Source organism: Poecilia latipinna, unplaced genomic scaffold (genome assembly GCF_001443285.1).
Source record: "Poecilia latipinna isolate Pla-1442-1.1 unplaced genomic scaffold, P_latipinna-1.0 Scaffold21, whole genome shotgun sequence".
Lineage (NCBI taxonomy): Eukaryota > Metazoa > Chordata > Actinopteri > Cyprinodontiformes > Poeciliidae > Poecilia > Poecilia latipinna.
The window spans coordinates 23,363-43,822 of NW_015112637.1; the positions used below are offsets into that span (position 1 = coordinate 23,363).

General features: G+C 37.7%; 1 protein-coding gene across 1 annotated transcript in view; it reads right to left on the reverse strand.

The window, feature by feature from the left end:
• inpp4b (inositol polyphosphate-4-phosphatase type II B) overlaps positions 1-20,460 on the reverse strand; it is a 179,077-nt gene that overhangs the window by 21,819 nt on the left and 136,798 nt on the right. Inside the window, exons 9-11 of the mRNA XM_015035564.1 lie at positions 16,268-16,369; positions 11,194-11,302; positions 167-350 (exon numbers count right to left, since the gene is read on the reverse strand). Coding sequence (XP_014891050.1) covers positions 167-350; positions 11,194-11,302; positions 16,268-16,369 — 395 coding nt within the window. The remainder of the gene's footprint in view (positions 1-166; positions 351-11,193; positions 11,303-16,267; positions 16,370-20,460) is intronic.

A 20,460-nucleotide genomic window follows, 5' to 3' on the forward strand; every position in this document is an offset into this window, starting at 1 on the left:
ATTAAAATGAATGTTTACAGATTTTAAAAAAGAGGTATGAATGCAAATGAATTTTGACAAACTTAATCTCAAGAGTCTGTCTGTTGCTGTGGATTGAGATGGAGAGCAATGAAGAGGTAGCTGAGACGCAGGTGAAGGAAGATGGGAGATTTAGCTGCTGGCTCACCTTGTCGGAAAGGCTCTTGAGTGCATCCTTGAGTCCAGAGGAGGAGTGTTCAAGGGCAGCCTGGAGGAGCTGGTCAGCCAAGCTCGTGATGAGGGGCTGGAGGAGACTCACGGTGCTGAGTACCTCCTGGGCTTTGGCTGTGTGCTGAGGGGAGTAGTAGATACACTGGTAGGCAGTGCTAAAGCTGAGATACAAGAGAAAAAAAAAAAGCACAAAAAATTAATATTTGAACAGTCAAACTACAGCTGCATGGCTATACACTGAAAAAAACATGAACTTTGGAAAGATATATGAGATTAGCCCAATTTTTAAATTAAGGCTGCTGTGATGTAAGATTTAAAGTCATGAGAAATTAGGACACCCCATTAAATATGTATTTCTTTATTAGGAAGAGCTCATATGTTGACGTCTAATGATTTAACAGCACTTAAAGAACAAAAGTTCTGCCACTTAATAAGTAAAAGCTTTTCAGCTGAGGGAAAACTAAAGACACACTGCCGCTAACAGGCTACAATAACTAATAATTTTCTTTGGTTATAGTGTTCTATAGTTAGTTCTTATTTGATATTGTGAAATAGGTGCTATTTTTGCAATAAGTGGGAAGCTGTGCATTATTTGCATATTAATAATAAATACCGGTAATAATAACAAGCTTAAGTGAGGCACTTAATTTTGCCATCTGCCAGTCTGATATTTTTCTAAAGACAGTTTCTCCCACTCCACACTCTTTAGCTGTGACATGGCTTTTCTTTATATTATCATTATTTCCAGCCTGTTTCAACCCGGCAGCATCACAGTGAGATCAGTATCTGGGCTTTGACTCCATTTCCCAATGCTCAGCCAGTGTTTGATGGATTAACTGCTATGTTTTGGATAAATGTCATATCGCAGCGTTCAGTTAAGTTCAGATTTATTTATTTAGTTTTATTTTTCACCCTTCAGATCCTTCTGATACATGATATATTCATGGTAAGTTAGGCAGATCCTACATATCATCCCAAACCACAACACTTCCACCTCCATATCTCCCAGCTGGAGTTCGATTCTTTTAATGGAGCACTGTATTCGATTTGTGTGCAAAACATTAAATTTCATCTGTCCAAAGAACAGTACTCCATTAGTTTTTTTGTCTGCTTTCTGTCTGGCAGCCTATCATTGGGCCAAATGTTTTTTTTTTTTTTAGAGAATAGTCTGTTTCTGATTTTACAGGCATCCACTTTCATACTAAAATTAGCAAGAGTCTGCTGAAGGTCCTATGATCACAATTTCGGGTTTTTGGAGACCACGAATGTTGGTAGTTGTTTTGAATGTCCCCATTTGCTAGACTGTTTTGCAGACAGTGGAAAGAATGATTTAAAATTGCTTTGAGTTCTCCCTTAATCCCTTTTGTCTCTTGGAAAAATACAATTACAGTGTCGTAATTATTTAACTTTACATTTCTTGCTCCTATGTTGGCTTGCAACACGCAGTGAGCACTCAAAACTTGTAAAAACATTTAAATATTTCCTCCATTCCAAGTGAGACAAATGAAGGAACAGAATAATTTGTCATGCAAGAGATTTTCTTTTTTCAACAATTATTCAGGCCGACTTTTCTCTGAGTTTTTCTATTTCTCTTCCAGGCATGACTGTGGTTAGAAGATGTCTGTAGGTGAAAGAAATGCACAGTAGAGCTGTGAAATTACACAGTAAATTGCTTTGAGTTTCACATTTGGTTGTGTTACGGTTCAAAGCAGCTCAAAACAAAACCATAAATGTATTACTCCAAACACTGATTTTAACATTAACACTAGCAATACTATTTGCATACAAGTTCAAGATATAAAAATATCAAGGTTATCCTTTTTAGACAACACAAACTCTTATCAGTAAAAGGGATATATAATGTCTATATATACACTCATAGTGTTTAAGTGCTAGAATCGCCACTTATAAACTCATTTGCTGAGAAATAGGGGTCTTTGTTCTTGAACTAAAAATGTAGGTTGTTGAGCAGAAGGACCAGGTTGAATCAGGAACAGTAGTTATATGTGTGAGAGGAATTAAATCAGAGAGAAGTGGAAAACATTTTACAGGATGAGCAGAGGATATCTGCAACCAAGCAGGTGTGAATAAGAATTTGGAGTCAAAGGTCAGCATCTGAGAATGAAAATACAGAATTTTACTTTTAAACTGACATTTAAGGTTTCCAATACCTAAAAGAAATCAATTCACCCATATTGATTTATTTGAGTTTATTCCATCCAATAGGTAGCAGATTTAGCTCAAATCAAATATCCTACACTACAATTCAATACAATAATAATGAAACTCAAAATTTCATTACCAATAACATAAATATCTTCACTTAAATGTGAAAGCCATAATTTAATTCTGCATTTTTTTTAAAAAGTTTTTGTTTCACAAACCAAACTGTGATATGTTAGATTTGCAGTCAGACATTTGTCCAGAATCAGTGAGTATTCTGCATGACAGGAGTCAGTGTTTATCCATGAAACAGAAAGTAATCCAGTCATAAGATTCGAAGCATAAACAAATGATATCTGGAGCTGCTCAGTGTGTTGGACTCATGTAAACGTCACAGCAAAGTTTTTTTTTCTGGATGCATTTTATCATCAGTTTAGAGGAACAGCTTCACAGCCTAAACTGTCAAAGTTGGACCTACCAGCTCATTTGCATTCTATAAATAACGAATCCCTTTCCAGGCTAATCAAACATCCTCCTCTGCTCACGTTCCTGTGGCTTTCAATGAGTTTTCTCTTACTTCTTTTTGTCTGATGTGATGTAGAGTGGTGCAGCCATTTGTAACCTCCCCCCCAGGCTCGGCTAAAGTCAACTTCTCCAGGCTTTATGTAGGTCAGAACCCAGAGTCAGATCTAAACCTGGATCCTAAAGTTGGAGCTAAACATTTTGCATGTGAATCTGCCTTTTGAGGAACAGCCTTACCGTGTGCGTTGATATGCATCAAAATTTTCAAGGTCAAAGTGAATGTTGGCCATGAAATACGTCTTCGGTAAGCTAATTTTAAAATTCTGGCCTTGTCGTTTTGCCTAATGAGGCCCCTGGAGAACGACCACCCAGAAAGTTGAAGGTAATCAAAGCAATTATTGAGTGAAAGTAAAACATGGTGCGGTCACTGACACAGAAGACCATCTTTTCTACAAGACCACTTCTAATTTACCCATACCTTAAAGCGATTGATTTCCACCAAAGACACCTTCAAAAATGTAAAGAACAGTAAAATCCATTTTACTTTGCTTCATCCCTTGTGTGTTTACACTGATAAAAGACCATAAACGATCTTCCACAGGAGAAAAAAAGCTTCAAAAAGAAGCAAAGGAGAGAGCAGTTGCTGTACTCCGATTCAATAACAGCACTGTTGATTCATAAGTACAAATCCAATCCCATTAGGAAACATATGCAGACGGTAATGAATGCGAGAACCTGCCACCTGATGCTAAAAGGACAGAATTGATCCCTTCCAAGGCTGGCTTTGGCAGGGAAATTTAATTGCCTCATCAGGGTTGTTGTAAGTCCAAACAGGTCAACAAAGATTGCAAAGTGAGCGAAGGCAAAACAGCATAAATCTGTGAATGCAAATTTGATAAGAGGCCAGGGGGGTTGCACATTTCATTTGAAGCCCTGGGTATGTTTCCATCTCCAGCATATTTAAAGGCTTCTGTTCTGTGTGTCACGTTTTTAAACACCGTGCCAAGACAGAAAGCTGCAATATAATCCAGATACAATAACCCTGCAGTAATTATTGCTTATGTAAGAGGTAAATATTTATGTTTTATTGAAGATGTGACAGAGAGACGATTGGACTGCTGAGAAATATTAGATCCTGGTACCGCCGAGCTAAGAGGGAGGACAATTTTCCAAGAAAACAATATTGATGCTTGCCTGACTCGTCTTAATGTTAAATGATCACCTTTATTTGTTAGTTGTTACAAAAATGAAAATGACATTGAAATTATTCAAAGATTAGAAACAAGAGATGTTTTTGTTTCATTTTTATTTACTCCTGCCTCTGTTCACAATGACTTTGGAAATGTTAACGTAATTAGACTTTGTAACATGAATACAAATCATTTATCTAGTCAACAACTTGTCTGGTTGCTACATGAACGAGACCTCAAAGAGTTATTAGTTTAGATTTTTAATAAAAACCTCTAGAGACTCAAATTTGTGACCAATCTGTCATGATTTGTAGTGACAAAGGAACCAAACAGAAGCAGGAGGCAGACACAGCCATGTGGAGAACATGTTGTAGAGAATCCAACATCAGCGGCACTGAAGGATGTGCTACCTCACACAAACTCGAGGCCCGGGGGCCAAATCCAGCCCGCCATAGTTTCTGATGTGGCCCTCCAGACTCCAGAGGAAAGCAGAACCATCAAGGTAACAGCAGTTTGCTTAAATGTTATTTTATCAAACAAATCAAAGCTATTTATCTCTTTACTGCTAAATTACATCAATCAGTACCTCCAGTTTTTCAAAATAAACAGTTCATGTTAATTCATAATTGTGAGTTTATCAAAAATTTTCTTCAAAAACTGAGAAAAATATAGGGCTCCCACCTGCAGGGGGCAGTATTTGTCATTTCTACTACACTGCTGCCCCAACCTGACTTGATATCAAATTACTGTCTAATTGATGTGAAGAGAGAAAAAAAGTCACATTTAACGTCATACATAAGTGCAAATATTGCAAAATTGCAAATATTTCTGAAGTACGTAGCAAAATCTGTAATTTCAATGAAAATCACAAAAGCAAGGACTGTCATGAATTGTGGTTTGTGTGAAGTGGTGAGGAATGAACGCAGAGACCCAGGTCGTGAAGGAAATGATGATGATTTTAATGATGAAAAGCTCTAAACAGTCCAACACAGGCGGCACAGCAGAGTTTAGCGCACAGCTAATTACCGGTAGCAACTGATAACAGAGGACTGAAAACGAGAGCTGACGCTAACCAGGACTTAACAGTTCAACTGGAGAGCAGAACGTGAGACACAACAACTGACTTCCTACGTACACGACGAGGATCCGACAAGAGACAGAGACAACAGGTGGGACTAAATACACTGGGAGGGTAATCAAAGAAACGGCAGAGACTCACAGGGGAACAGACTAATAAACACAGAAAAACCTCAACAGATCATGACAAGGACGTAATCACTGTGGAAAATATGTTCAATATTTTTTCATTTTAAGAAAATTTTTTACAGTATTTTGTGGGTTTTACATTCTTGCACAATTGACCCTTTTAGAACATCCTGATATGAATGTAATCCCAGTATCTTGATTATATTAACTGGAAAATATGTGCTTATTAACTCAGTGTAGTTAAGGAGACTATCTCTAGGAATCCATCACTCCTTTTCATAATTGATGACATCTTCTGGCTTTCCAAAGGTCTTTATGGTTTCCTGTTTGTTCATTTAAAAAAAGCTCCAACATCCTTTACAGCTTCAAAAACAACATTAGAAAAATAAACGAGTGTAGAACGACACTTCATCAGTTTAACTTCAGTGCAGGAGGCAGTTGGTACAGATTAAACTGGGGAAACTGGCCCCTCCAAAGTGGATTTCATCCTCAGTTTAACCACACTGATCAGTAGGTTTGTCTAGAAATAGTACTAAGAGAGAGCAAAGCACTGGGCCCAGTGGCCTAATTAAGCAAGTATACATGGCACATGGTTAATTAATAGTGGAGAGGAAATTAATGAAAAGCCAGCGGCCTCCTGCTGATAGCTAGCAGGAATTAAAATGCAGCTACGTCAGCAGAATTCCCTGCAACCTTTTACATGACGGTCAAAGTCTTCTCTGCCATTTTTTTTAATAGCTCACTTTAATCAGGGTTTATATATATACCAGCCCACTTCCAGGAGGTAAAAACACACGGCTACCTTCAGATGCAACCCCAAGGATCTGATCTCCGTCCAAATCAGTCTAACTGTCAACCCTCGTTAGTTCCTGAATCTCTGATCTCATCGCCATCCGTTAGAAAAAAAGCCAAAGCTGTCCTCAATGATGCAGAAAAAGACAAACCATGATCTGTGACCAGAGAAGCCTCAGGGCTTCTGCCAGCTACCTTCTCCTTCAGTCGCTGGCGCCTGGATGTGGTTGACTCAAGAGTAGGCCATGAACTACAAGCTGCTGTCCATCAACTTGAGGTCCCAGCCGCTGCCAACGGCCTGGCCCTTTTTTCCTCACAGACAGAGAATCCTGGGAGAAAGTTATTTTGTTGGACAACATGCTGCTCGTCACACTAAATCTGAAATCAGCCCCAGGAGACTGTGTTAAGTTAGGGCTGTGTGGTTTCGACCACTCTCCTTGCCCCAGAAATGCGACATCTGGCTTTGCTGCTTGACACAGATGCCTGGCGAACCAACAAAGCCTCCTTCCTCTCTATCTGTAAAGGAGGACACATTTCAAACAGAAATGTCCTACAGATGACCTACTGCACATCTTAAGTAGATGTGCAGCAAGTCCAGGTTGAAAAAACAATAATTTTCCTAAAATACATCTTTAAGAAAATCTATTGGATCATAGGTAGGGTTGCAAACCAATAATCAACTAATGGTTAATTGTTGATTAATGGTTTGTAAGATTCAAATTAGTTCCAACAGATTAACTAATAACGTCTGATTAGACGGGTCTTTTTTAAACTGTGGCCCTGGACCACGGCACTGAATGCAAACGTCCATTTATTTGATGTGACGTGAACTCAAAGTGCAATTTCTACACTTAGCTTACCAAAGGATTGTGTTTAAAAATAATAATGGATAAATTACTTAAGCCCAAGTCACTCAAGAAAAGCTGAAGATACTGGTGGAAAGAAAACAACGTCAGGAAAACTTATATGATCAGAAGAATTCATGTCTGCAGGAATAATTCTCAGTTTCTCAGGGCGAGTTGCAGAACTTTTGATTTTAGAACATTATTACATCCCCAACATCTAAAATAAAATAATAATTTATGTCTGAGTGTTTGCTAAATGGGTTAAGTTTGCTCAGCGTGAAAAAAGTTTGGGAAACACTAGCTAAGCCCTTTCAATATCGTAGTGTTGCTGCCATCCACCAGAGGGCGTCGCTGGTCCTCCTTAATCAGAGCTGGATACAGAATTAAAGATGGCGGGTGGATCCCAGAACAGCAGGAAACAGAAATGGTCCAACAGTCCAGTGTGGGTTGAAAAAGGCATTTTGTCCAGTTCTGAATAGAAATATGAACATTCAAAAAGCTCCTGAAGTTTCACCTTAATGGCGCTCGTTGGTGGAGAAGCGTTAAGCTTTCAGCCAAAACTAATTACTGATGTTCTAGGAAGATGATAAAATTCTGCGTTCCTCCTCACTGACAGAACTTTGTATGAACGTCTCTGTTCATGGAGGATTTAGTGTTTCACATATTTTACTTTCATCTCTTATTTTTTGATTCAGCAACACGATAGTTTCCTGCTTTGTTAAATTTTCTAAATATGTCTAAGTTCAGTAATGTGAGAAAACCACAATCAGTAAGTATTTAACACAGCTGCACAAAATACTGTAAATGTATTGTGCTATTTTTCTAAAACAAAAATCAGCATATTATGAAAGCTTTAGCCTTTCATGAGCCTTACATATGAAGATAAAGGCTTTAAGTTTCAATCTGCAGCAATGTTTGAATCTTTTATTTTGAAATGAGATAGGAAGTATCATTTGATGTCATTTGAGATGGCAAGTTGGGAAGTGACAGCTGATTATTAAGGATTTTTCATCCGGTTTATCTGAAACACACTTACCTGCCCCAATATTAAGCTAGAAATGGTTTGTGCGGTTGAATTTTGAGTAAAACTGTCTTCATTGTCGGCCTGCAGCAGGGCAAGGAGAGCGCAGCTATTAGATCATCATTCATTATTCTGTGGAGGATCTTACTGGAAAACTGAGACCATCTCTGAGAATCCTAAAGTTTATAGTTTGATTAAGGAAGAAAAAGATAAAAATCCTCTTGCATTTCAAACAAGCATTTAGGGAGTAATGCATGCACTGAAGAAAGATAAAAAGAAAAATGTGCAGTTTTTCTTTTTAAAATTGAGGAATACAGCGGTCAGAGGTGGAACATATTACACTCTCGTTCTATTGCCAAGTTTGGCCGGCGCAGGTTGTTAATGGCTCCAGAAAGATCCCATTGTCCCCTCTTCTCCTGTCCACAGAACAAAGATGAATGGCTCTTTTATTACCATCCTGGTAACACATCTGTGCTCAGGTTTTCCTTTTTTCCAGTCCCTTCCCATCTTCTATTTCATGATTTAATATCATATCGAACAGCCGAGTCTCACATCTCACCAATTGTTCATTTTTTAATCAAACATAATTAGAAAAGAGTGTATCTTCAAAACGAGGGGGTAGGCTGGGTGAAGTTTAATTATCCTGGAAATGTATATTTTTGGTAAAGCAGGCTCAACTTGTGCTGAATCTTCAGGGAATCTCAGATGGAAATCTCCAGACCGCTCTGCAGTGACACACAGAGTGGTTTCTTTAAAATGTAGAGCCTGGGTCCACTCCTGTTTCTGACCACATTCCAGGTCAAACATGAACTGCACATTGCACGGCGCAGGTCGCAGCCAGTTAGCCAAGTGGAAAATTGGAAAATTTGAGCTACAGTGAGTCATTAGCTAAATCAAATACGAAACAAAAAGACCCATCTCCCTGGGGAGTTACCTCTGAAGCCTAATCTCTTACGCAAAGTAAATGATTTCACTTCAGTGGTTTCTCAGAAATATGCTAACCTTATCACTGTTCATGCAGGCAGACAGAACTGGCCATCTTCAGCAAATTCACTTCTTTATTTTTTAATCTGCAAAAGCCCCAAACTATTTTCCCATCAGTTTTTTCCATTTCATGCCCACACTTCACCCCTCTTCATCTTTTCTTTCCCACTCGTTCTGGTGCTGCAAACTCTGTAACTAATTAGGTCTGGCATGGTCTGTAATGACTTTGCACTCTATGGGGAGCAATGATGGAGAGAAAAAAAATCACCTTTTGCTTCTTTAGGCATCAGTTAAGTGGCCACATACTGACATGCAGCTCCAACCTCCAACCTCTGAACAAATAAAGCAAAAATCTGCAGCATCTCACTGATCTGAGGTTTCGCAGCGCAGGCCAGGCTACACAAGAGAGCAATTTCACTCATAACACTGTTACTACAAAAATGGCCTCGTAACAGTCTTTGTGAAGCTGTCAGTGTTGCTCTCAGAGGGAATAAGAAAAAAACAAAACATTCAGCTCTCAGTCGTTTGCTGGCAGTAATGATCTGACAACGAAAAATCTTTTTTTTCTGTTTTGGTCAGTGAACGAATCGTTAAGTAGCCGTTTTCCATACGGCATCATCCACATTTATTGACAGATCTGGTGGAGATGTGTTTATATTTTCAAAATAAATTCAGCTTTTACTGCAGCAGCAAAATATCATATTAGAAAATAGAGAAACACAAGATAAATAATTAAAAAATCAACAAAGGCACTGGTGCCATAGTTATTGGGTACGGCAGAGTGTTAGGGTCATTGTAGGTTACAGACAAAACAAGAATGTTTCCAATTCCACAAAAATCTCCTGTATTTACAAGAAAAAATAAAACTAAAAAAAGTTCATGCAGGATTCACTCGACCCTCCTGGGATCTGTGCAGAAAGATTACATTTGTCAGAAAAAACACAAAGTTTGGAAGCTCTACGGTTTAAGTGGTAACTTGAAGAGATGAGTATCTGGATGTTTCCTTCAGTGAGTCGGGACTCCTTTTCCAGCATCACTACAGCATCAACCTGGTTCAGGCAAAGATGTTGAACTTTAGCCCATCTTCACAGCCACTGAAACGTTTTCACCACATTCAGACAGCTGGATCAATGCCAACAGCCTTTTACTTTTCAATCAAGTCAAATACAAATCATAGCAGAAAGTTATTTTACTGCAGAGCTCAAACAGACAAAGCTATGGTGTAACGTAAGCTCCGTTCTGATCATGAATCACTAATGATCTGAAAGAAAGTAGTTAGAATAAAATGAATTCATGATTTAACAATCCAGCTGTCAATGGATTTATTCCTCACTAATATTGGGCTTGACATTTGAAGTGGAAAAAAAAAGAAATCAGTGATACCTCATGCTTTTATGTTTTATCAGCACTTATTTTTACTTTCAGTGCCTAAGGTCCGAATTGAACTTGAAAAGAAATCTTTAGTTTTCTGCTCTGTCTTCTTGGAACCAGTCGAAGAAAATACATGAATCTAAAAGTCTCTCTAAATGTTTTTACGGTTCTTCTTACTGACTTTGAGAAGGAATCATCTGTGCGTAAATGTTTTAACTGGGGAATCTTTTAATTTATTTATTTATGACAGTAACTTTTTTCTGATTTGTTGTGGATGTGCTGTAACCTCTGAGTGCCGCTGCCAGTTTTGGCCAGGATTCTTTTACAAAATAGATTTTTAATCTTAAAAGGAAGAAACGTGAAACAAAAATTGTATGGATTGCTTGAAGAAAACGTGTCAAAATCTGTCTTGCTGAATAAGTAGCTGTTACTGTGAACTTCTGTCATGTTTCTCCAATAATTACAACACAATTTCTCTTCATGAACTCATTTTTTTCTGGCAACCAGCAGTGAGTCCATGCTGTCCGCTGACCTTCATGATCTGTGGCTCTTCGATGAGAAGCTAACACGGTTGATAAAGCTGAAAAATGCTTGCCTGGGAAAAGAGCAGGTGGAGGGGAGACTCTAACTCTCCAAACCTTTTCCATCAAGCCTGTTGCCTCCGGTCAAATTAACCTGTCAAATCCTGCAGAGCTCAAGTCTAATTTCAACAAGAATTGGAGCTAAGTTACTGGCTCAGACCTCACAAATCAAGTCCATGGGGCAGAAACAAATTTCCTGTCGGTTTTAATTAAGAAGTTAAAATCTAGTTCTTAATAAAAACCTTTTTCATCAGAATGCTGCTTCAATTAATTCACCCACACTTTCCTTAAATACATCCCTCCTTAAGGGAAATGTTTGTTTTTTTTACCTCTTCTTCTCTGCTTCATATCTGCTCAGGAGACGCTGCAGGCCTCCACACTTAAAGCCCTGGAAGTGGGCTGCTGGAGCACCGACAGTGATAATGTCATACAAAGCATCTGGAAAGAGGGAAAAAATATATTTTAGTTCGCTGAATTTAAAATATGGAGACAGATAACTAAAATGCAGGAGGCTCCGGAGGGGCTTGAAAGAAAGAAAATCATGAATACAGCAGAGAAAAATTCAAATCTAAAGTCAAATTGAATTAAAATTATGAAGAAACACAATTTTAACAGTTCATAACACATCATAAACATATTTTATTACAACACAACACAGTCGGCGCAAGCAGGAAGAATATGATTGAATATGAATCAGTTTTTCACAGTAAATATATTTCTAATGAGTCGGTTCAGATGGCTTTTACAGCAAATACAGATTACAGACAAAATGATTCCCATATTCAAAGAAACCAACACAAACCGCTAAATTAACTAAAGTCCTGTGTAATAAAACAGACTGGAGCAGGAAACATCTATTAAAACTCTTATTACATTTTATTTAAGCAAAAAAGCCTAAAATGGCTTTTCAGTGTTGTGGAATACGTTGCTCAGGTGTGAGACACAAGTCTTCAAAATTTGAGGCTTATTTGCACTTTGACCTTCATTGCTTTACATTTTAGTGGCGTTATTATTTTCTTTATCTGAAACAAACTTTGGGTCATGCTGAAAACGCCACCCTCGTTTTATCCTCGTCTTCTTATCAACATTACATTTCTCAAACCTCAACAAGGTTTTGTTTTTCTTCACCAGTGGAGTTTAGTGCTGTGAGCATTCAGAAAGGCCATTGCAGAGGAGTGGATGACTCCTCTATCAGGTCCAGCTTTTACTGGACCTGGACTGATCTTCTGGACCATCATGACAAGGTGGACTAATGTTTCGAGTTGCACCTGCTCATGGCTGGTTGATAATGAAATGATTTATATATATACACACACATACGTCTCATTTAGGACTAAATCAACTTGTTTCAGCTCAACTTGACATTCTTTTCATGTATCACTTTCCTACTTTCCAAATTGAAGTCAAAAAAGGTAAGAAACATCATGAATATAACCTTCTGAATAGCATAACTTCACTCTCTCAGAAAGAGAACAAAGGTAAGAGAAATAAAGGTATGGCATTATTACAGGACTGAACCTGTATCTCATATATTACCCTCTCTCTCCTACATATTCACAGCTTGGTTTTGAGGTCGATTGGTCCCATGTTAGACCAGAAGGACAGCCAATGTCACAGTGCTTCACTCCAATTTGCACATCAGCCTCAAAATTAAATAAACACTTCACAGACAGCCAGGCAGGAACAAAGGTGCTTAGAGCAGGTCTTGTTTTGAATGACTAATGACTGAAGCTGACAATTAAAATCAGAAAAAGCGCATGGTGTGTGTGCATGTGTGTGTGTGTTTATTTGTTTTTTGGTCATGAATTCAATTTACAAGGACCTCCATTAAGGTTAAAGCAAACTTAAAAAACAGATTAAGAGTGAGAGGCAGGAAATGCTTTGCTTCAATTGAATCCTGCTGGGATTTTCTGTCATATACTTGGTAGAACATGACTGATATATAGTTGTTATTCAGCACTGTGTGGACGTTTTAATCCCCTCCATTCCCTGTCTCATTGTTCTTTATATTTTAATCCAAAGAGGCACCGTCTCTCCTAATCTTTGGACTTTGTTGGGCTTATAAACTCATTTTCTGCCTGGTCCCTGGCCATACCTGTATTTTGATCATTGTGCATCTAAGATGTATGGAAATGAACAAATGGAGGATAAAAGATTCAGCATGAGAACTATTCAATATCATATAGCAGCAGATTAATAGTTTCTGATAGTTATGTATGGGGAAGAAATACAGCATTGAAGCCGATCATCTACTCTTTGCCCAATTTTCAGCAAACGGCTCTTTGGTGGTAAAATCCAACTTTCTGTGTGTCAAACTGTTATGTTCAGCATTTTAACAGATTCAAGCATAAAATGGGATTTAATCATGTTTTTGTGACAAGCTGCTGATAAACTCCCACAGATAGTTACTGATTAGACCTAAATGACTCAGATCTGGAAGTAGTAATGTGATGGACTAGAAAAAGTAAAAACTCCCAGTATCTGAGTCTGGGGCTGGATGTGGGAGTTTTTACTGGTTTGGGATTGCTGCTCTTGAATCAATCCAGTGATTGATTAAAGTTAGGAACTGAACTGAAAGACACCAAAAACCAAGTATTTATTGTTGTGGTTTCTGGTGCAGTATCCAAGAGAAAACTACAAGTCACTTCAGCAAGATAAGGAAGCTTGTTTTAAGTAAAAAACTCCTTTCACGTTGATGGAAAAGCATTGAAAGCTTGTAGAGTCGGGTCCAGTTTATTTCACCAATAAACTTGGTGAAGTTCTTTGGCAATCAGATTAGCATATTTAAAAAAAAAAGTAAACTAGCAAAGACAGAAAACCTTTTGTGAGGCTTTAAAATGTGGGTGGGCGACATAGACTTTGTAGTACTATTGTGATTATGATAAAAATTATCATTAAGAAAACTGTTCATTAACAGAGATTAGTAAGACAAATAAATCTAAATTCGGTAGCAGTTTATGTGAAGCATAAGACTGACATGACACTTCCATAAACATGACATAACTTATTAACATGAAGGAGTTTTCATGAATGTTTATGACTGTTGTCATGAAGAGTCATTTGGTAAATGACGCTTTTAATTAAAAGTTGACGCTCTTAATGCAACTTTTAATGCAGGTTTACGTTAAAAGAATGACAGACAACAGTCAGACATTCATGTAGACTCCTTCATGCTCATGTCAGTCTAATGCAGTCCCATTCAAATACCCAAAATTCTTGTCACAAGAATTTTTTCATGATAAATAATAAACAATATGATAAATGTCCAATCCAACTTTTAAACTGTCGCCACAGAGGAAAATAAAAGAAAACCACAGCAGATCAACTGAGGACTGAAGCGTTTGCTATTTCACTCACTGCTTCTTCCACTAGTTGTACCAATGTTACAGAGTTTTCCTCACTTTTCCAGCAGCAGCAGTGAACCAGCAGGAAGGGGCAACAGAACATCAGGCACAATGAACCAACCTGAGACAGATTTTCAGTTTTTCTTTTTTGTTATTCTTTTCTCAGTTAATCAACAGCCGAACGAGGCGTTAAAAAAGCGAAAAGACGGAGGAGCTTTTGTAAAGAGGAAACTGATTGTGGCCGTCAAAATGAGTGGCTATAATTCACACACAGCAATCTGTGCTGACAACAAAACATCCTCCTGAACAATGCTTTCAGCTCAGCTTTCCCAGACTAATGGTTTTCAGAAATATTTTACAGCTGTGAAAATCCATTCACAGTAAAACAAATGAATTCTCTTCAGAGCCCACAATGTGGCTATTTTTTCTGATTTCCCTTTTCTCGGGATGATCAATATACAAAGTGAAAATAAATGGCTTTGCAACACTAAGTAGATTATACATCACTTCTCAAGGAAATGCTTCTCTTTACAAAAGAAAATTGAACAATAGAGTAAATGACATTAGTTAAACAAGAAAACCGAGCAACATTTAAGACCTGGAGCCTGAACTCAACAGTTGCTGCAGGAAGTTTCATTTCTTACCTGGTTGTACATCTCAGGTAACGGCATGAAAAGAAAAACTGTGCAAACCAACCAGGTTCTTTAGTGAAAAAATAATTGCCTCCTAAACCCAACAATCAGCCGTAAATAAGTTAACAGCAACAACTGCCAATAAGAATTTATAAAACAGTTTTAACATCACAGTGGAAACATTTTGGCTCACTGTTTTCAGTAAAATAGTCTTAATTCAAACTTATTTGGAGGGTTTGAGCATGAACAAAGAGTTTAGGGTCATGACATTTCAGACTTAAGTCTGGACTTAAACTGGGCCACACTGAAACCTACATTTCTTGTTTTGATATAAAATCCACATATAATCAACTGTGAAAATGATCTTAAATTTGCCAAATTTCATCCTTAACTTACAAAAACATTCTCTAACAATGCTTTCTGTATGTGCTTCCTATCTATAGCTGCTGTAATTTCTAGCACCTAAAGCTCTGTAATTGGTCCTCTTACTTTTTATTATAATTATTTATTTACCATGCTTGCAGCAGCATCAAGCCATTTTCATATGTTTGCAAAACAAGTGAAGAGAAATGTGACTCACTTTTTAAAAATTCACTTTGTAGTTTCACATTACACTGATAATAAATTATCCAACATTGCCCTTTTTCCTAAGTGCCGTTGTGAGGTCAGCAAAGCCAGCGATGCTGCAGTAAGAGTGGAGTGATCTCACACCAAACATTAGCCGAGCACCTCAGCTGAACAGTGAGTTACCTAGAAAATTGGGCCCAAAGAGGCTAATTATCAGCGTGTCCACCAATCAATGAGCCAACTCCTTCAAGGTCAGTTTTGATATGGTTTTACCATTTGTTTCCCCTCTTTGACAGAGAAACAAAGTCTTAGGCCGATATGATGATTTGATCTGGCTTAACTCATCTTTCATCCCTCAGGTCCTCTCTGGAAGAATGACAGTTAATCCCCATGTTTGTCTTCCCGTCTTCCCATCAATCATCCTGTGTTTAGTTGAAATGGAGCCCGCTCACTGATGGAAGGGAAGCAGTTAATACACAGAGACAATTCCAGGCCAACAGCGGCCTGCTGCCGAGCATCCGCAAAACAGACAACCTATTATTTCACTCCGCTGAAACGCAAAGGGCTTAATTAGTATTTTGTCTGGTTTTTTTTCCAGGCCAAAGTAATTCTCACCTTTCAACCTGAGTTATGGCCTAGAAACAGCCAGCCTGAGTCCTCTGAGTATTTCTGACAGATGGAAAATCGAGCACAGAGAAACAAGAGTGTGACTAGAACCACAGAAGCTTTTCCAACATGCACCTGCTAACATGGAAAAGGCGAGCGATCAAATGCCTCAGATTTTTTCTCGCTGAATTGTCCTTGAAGTATCTGTTAATCACATTCTGAAGATAGCACACCCAGTCCTAATTAAACAGTACCTGTTTTCTGGGGGCATGTCACTCTCATCCTCTGTGTGTGCAGGTTTATTGGGATGAACTCCAGAGACTTCTGGGCTTTGCAGCAACTCGGCTTGAATGAACCTGAACGAAGAAAAAAGACAAAGTCAAAACCCAGTTGTCCATTTGAAATAAAACCAGACATTTAAATACATTCTGAATGAGGAAAAGATGATTTGATTTGTAATCACAGGGCACACGTCTGAACTTGGACATCATGAAGTCGCCCAAACAATCGACAAAGTAACACATCAGACTTTGACATAAAGATATTTTTAGCACAGATGTGAAACATCTATTAATACAGAAAGGGTTAAAAATGTTTCTAAGGCTCTGGGACAAACATGGAGAAGTGATGAAACTTCACAGGCCTAATAAAATGACTCCAACAACAAACCTCATTCAGAGGGTTGCAGTAAAATCCAAAACAGCATCTAAAGCTGAACCTCATTTGCCTCAGTTAAAGTCACAAGTCAACAATTAGAAACACAGACTGGAAAAAAGTTGTTCATGCTGGAAAACCCCTCAGTGTGTCTGAATTAAAATGATTCTGAAGAAGAGTGGGTCAAAATATTCATTATGACTTATTGGCAGCAGATGTTGCTGACAGGAGTGACACAGCCAGTTATTAAGTGTCGGGGCCTGATACGTTTCTCAGCGGAGGCTCGTATTATACACAAACAGTCATGCACACACCTACAGGTAAGAAAAGACCAATAACCTAAGAGTCATGTTTTTGGAGAGGGAGGAAGCCAGAGTACCCAGAGAGAACACACACACACACACACACACACACACACACACACACACACACACACACGGAGAACATGCTAACTCTATGCAATGGCTGTGATTAGAACCTTATAAACTGCAAAGCAACAATCTGTGCCCAACTGTGTCGATGTGTATCCCCCAGTTTGACAAACCAGTACAAAAAAACAAAACAGGCATCTTTAGGTTCCCTAAAAATTCTGTTAAAACTTTGACTTGTCCTGTTCCTGTGTACCAAATACTGTGTATTCTCACGTTGTGAGCTGCATTATACTGTTACACCTCTAACATTTTTCACCACAGCAACTACCAAACACCTCTGAATTCATGACAAGCAGCTTCACACGTAATTAACAAATCAAATGCAACATCATATCTGGTGACCAAGCCCCTGAGATAAATTTAAACAGATTCTTTGCAAGGTCTTTTTTTGGTTAGCCTCTTGAGTTTGGAGTCTATTTATGCCTGAATGATTCATATGTCAGAGTTAAGTGCTTGACAAACAGGAATAAAAATAATCTTTCCTCTCAAAATGCTCAGCTGCTGGACTAAAAGGGAGAGAAAAAGCCACCAAAGAAAACAGTTTTATCCAACAAAAACATAAATAAATACCTCAAGTCTCTGGCACAGTTCTGCACATTCAGAGAATCTTCAACTCAGTTCAGAGATCAGATTTTATCTGTACACTGTTCAACAAAAATAATTATTCTAATACGTAAATATTCAGGCAAAGCCAAGCAATCAGGAAATAAACATGTTCATATCAGAGTTTTAATCCAGTTTTGGATCAAAGGTTTTAATGAAATACACTCATGTAAATCATGTAACAAAAATGGATGGAGGAAATAAATTACATAAAGATTTCTGGTCATCATGTTAGATAACTCCCACTTGAGATAAAACAAGCAAAACAAAAAAATATTTACAGACAAGTACATCCTATACCGAAAAGGTTTTTGTTTTATTAAAGTGTGAAGTAATTACAGCCTCGGATGAACAACAACACACAACACGTTGCATTGTGTCATTATTTTTTTAAGCAAAGTAACCCAAACCGCAGAAGCAAAAGGTGATATTAGTTATATTTTTGCACAACAAGCTAATCTTGCCAGAGTCATTTTCTGTGTGATATACAAGGCTTTTAATGCAGCTCTTGATGACACTGTAATGTTTTGGTCAGCACAGTTTCTAGAAGCGTATTGCTGTGATAAATAGTGCTGTAATGACTTCCTCTTCAGTCTGCATGTTAGTGAAGATTAAACTTCTGTTGACAAAGACTTTTAATCATCTTTCTGAGAGCAAGAGATGAAGTTCACCATCGCAGCAAAGCTTCCTCTGCCTCATTGTGCTGATAAAGCTCTTCAAATCTGCCAAGATTATTCCATGAAACAGCTGCATGTTGTTATTTAAACAGCTATGGATATATATGTTAAGGAACTGATTCGATTAAAATTGCCTCACTTCAAAAATTTCTAAACTAATTTATCCTTCAGTTCAGTGGCAGTTTCTCATACAAAAATAATTACTAAATAATTACTAAATAATTGCATGCATATAGTTATGGTTTTAAGATTGTCATCTGATTATTTAAAATGTTCTGGTATTTTAATTAATTTATGATATTTATATACGTTTAGGTGAGTCATATTTGCCTTATGGTTAAGATGGTGTAAAAAGCATATTATTGTTGCTATGGAGACCTGCAGCTGTCCAATAGCAAGCTTAGCTCTCACAGGATAAACTTGATTATTGCTCTGACTGAAGATGTGGACAAATGTAATTACTGTTTCCTTGTAACCATTTCCTGACTCATTAAGATCAGCACATATCTGCCTTGAAGACTTAAGAAAAAATCATAACCACACCGTGGTTACGATTACCATGATAACAAGTGTGCATGTATAGCAACACTCAGCAAATTAGAGTGTAATTAAATTAGAATATAATGTGCTTCACAAAGTGAGACACTTTTCATAGGTTAACTGCACACACTGATGTTTTTAGGTCTTTATTTCTGTTAGTTTATGGTGATTTTCTGTTTATAGATAATGAAAAAAAAACATTTAAGATCATAAAATTATATCATACCCATAGAAAATAAACATTTAATACAGAAATGCACACTTGATGAAAAGTATGTTTTATACATAAAAAGGTGCTTTTAACCTGACAAATGGGCCTCATTGAAACATATATTCTAATTTATTTACATTATGTCTTAGAGCGAGTGAGAAATGTTCAGCGTTGTAATGTAAGACAGGCCATGTGTGTCTAAGTGGTCGTACTTGGAAATGTAATCCTGGCTGTCCTTTTTCTTTTGTTTTGTAATGTATGTTAATGCCGGTCTAACGACTAAAATAACACTTTACAGCTCTTCTACTTGATATAGGCCGTAACTCTCCTTTACGGAAGCTCAACCCAGCTTGCTGTATCCGTTCTGCTCTTAAATCACTCGAGGCACCGCATTACTGTCTGTTAATCAGAGGTGGAATCACGCAGAAACTGTTGTCATGCAATCTTAATGAGTGGATCTGTTACCCGTCTCAGATTTTTACATTGTTTTCCAGGTGGAAAACAAATTTATTTCAATCTGTTTCTGCACAGAATCCACTGACTCACGAAAGCAGAGATGAGATGTCTGAAAAAACAGACCAACATCTGTTTTTTTAAGGTGACAGTCATTGTCATTAATTGGTGAAAACCATTTGTTTGCTTCTGCTGATAAAAGAATAATAGATGTAATGAATGTGGTTGTGAAGAAGAAAAGCAACAAATCTTTTCAATATCGTACTGATAGGTAAAACAGTAGGTCTACAGCCAACATAAAAATATTTTATCACTGGGGTGAAAAACAGGTCTTTTTATTTTCTTCAGCCTCAGAGCTCCTGTGGATTGTGCATTTGTTTCTGATTTTAGCTGAAAAATCAATAGTCAGTATGGACATTTTTTTCTCTCATCTCTCATCTCTTCAGTTCAGGATGTGAAGAGGGTTTGGATGTACAGCCAGAATTTTTATTCATCATAAATATAGAAGAGATCTCCTTTGTCTTCTCCTTTGTCAAAATGTCAACATAAAAAAGAAGAACATGGAATAAACAGCAGGAGAAACTAAATAAAATGAAGAAATATGCTAGAAAATTTTTAAAACGATGCCTCTTATGACTTTTTAAGCTTTTCAAGAACCTTGATTTTGAATTTTGCTCAACATGCATCTTCTTCCTGCTGAAAAACTCCCACAAACATGCTGCTGCCTTCACAACAAGAAGGAAACTGATGGTGCAGGTGCAGAAACCAAACCTCCCACACATAAAGGGAAATTCCGGAGAACAAGATAAAATCAAGGAAGCATTCTTGTGCAGAAATGATGCTCATGTGGGCAATGTCAGGGCCTGCAAATGTACACA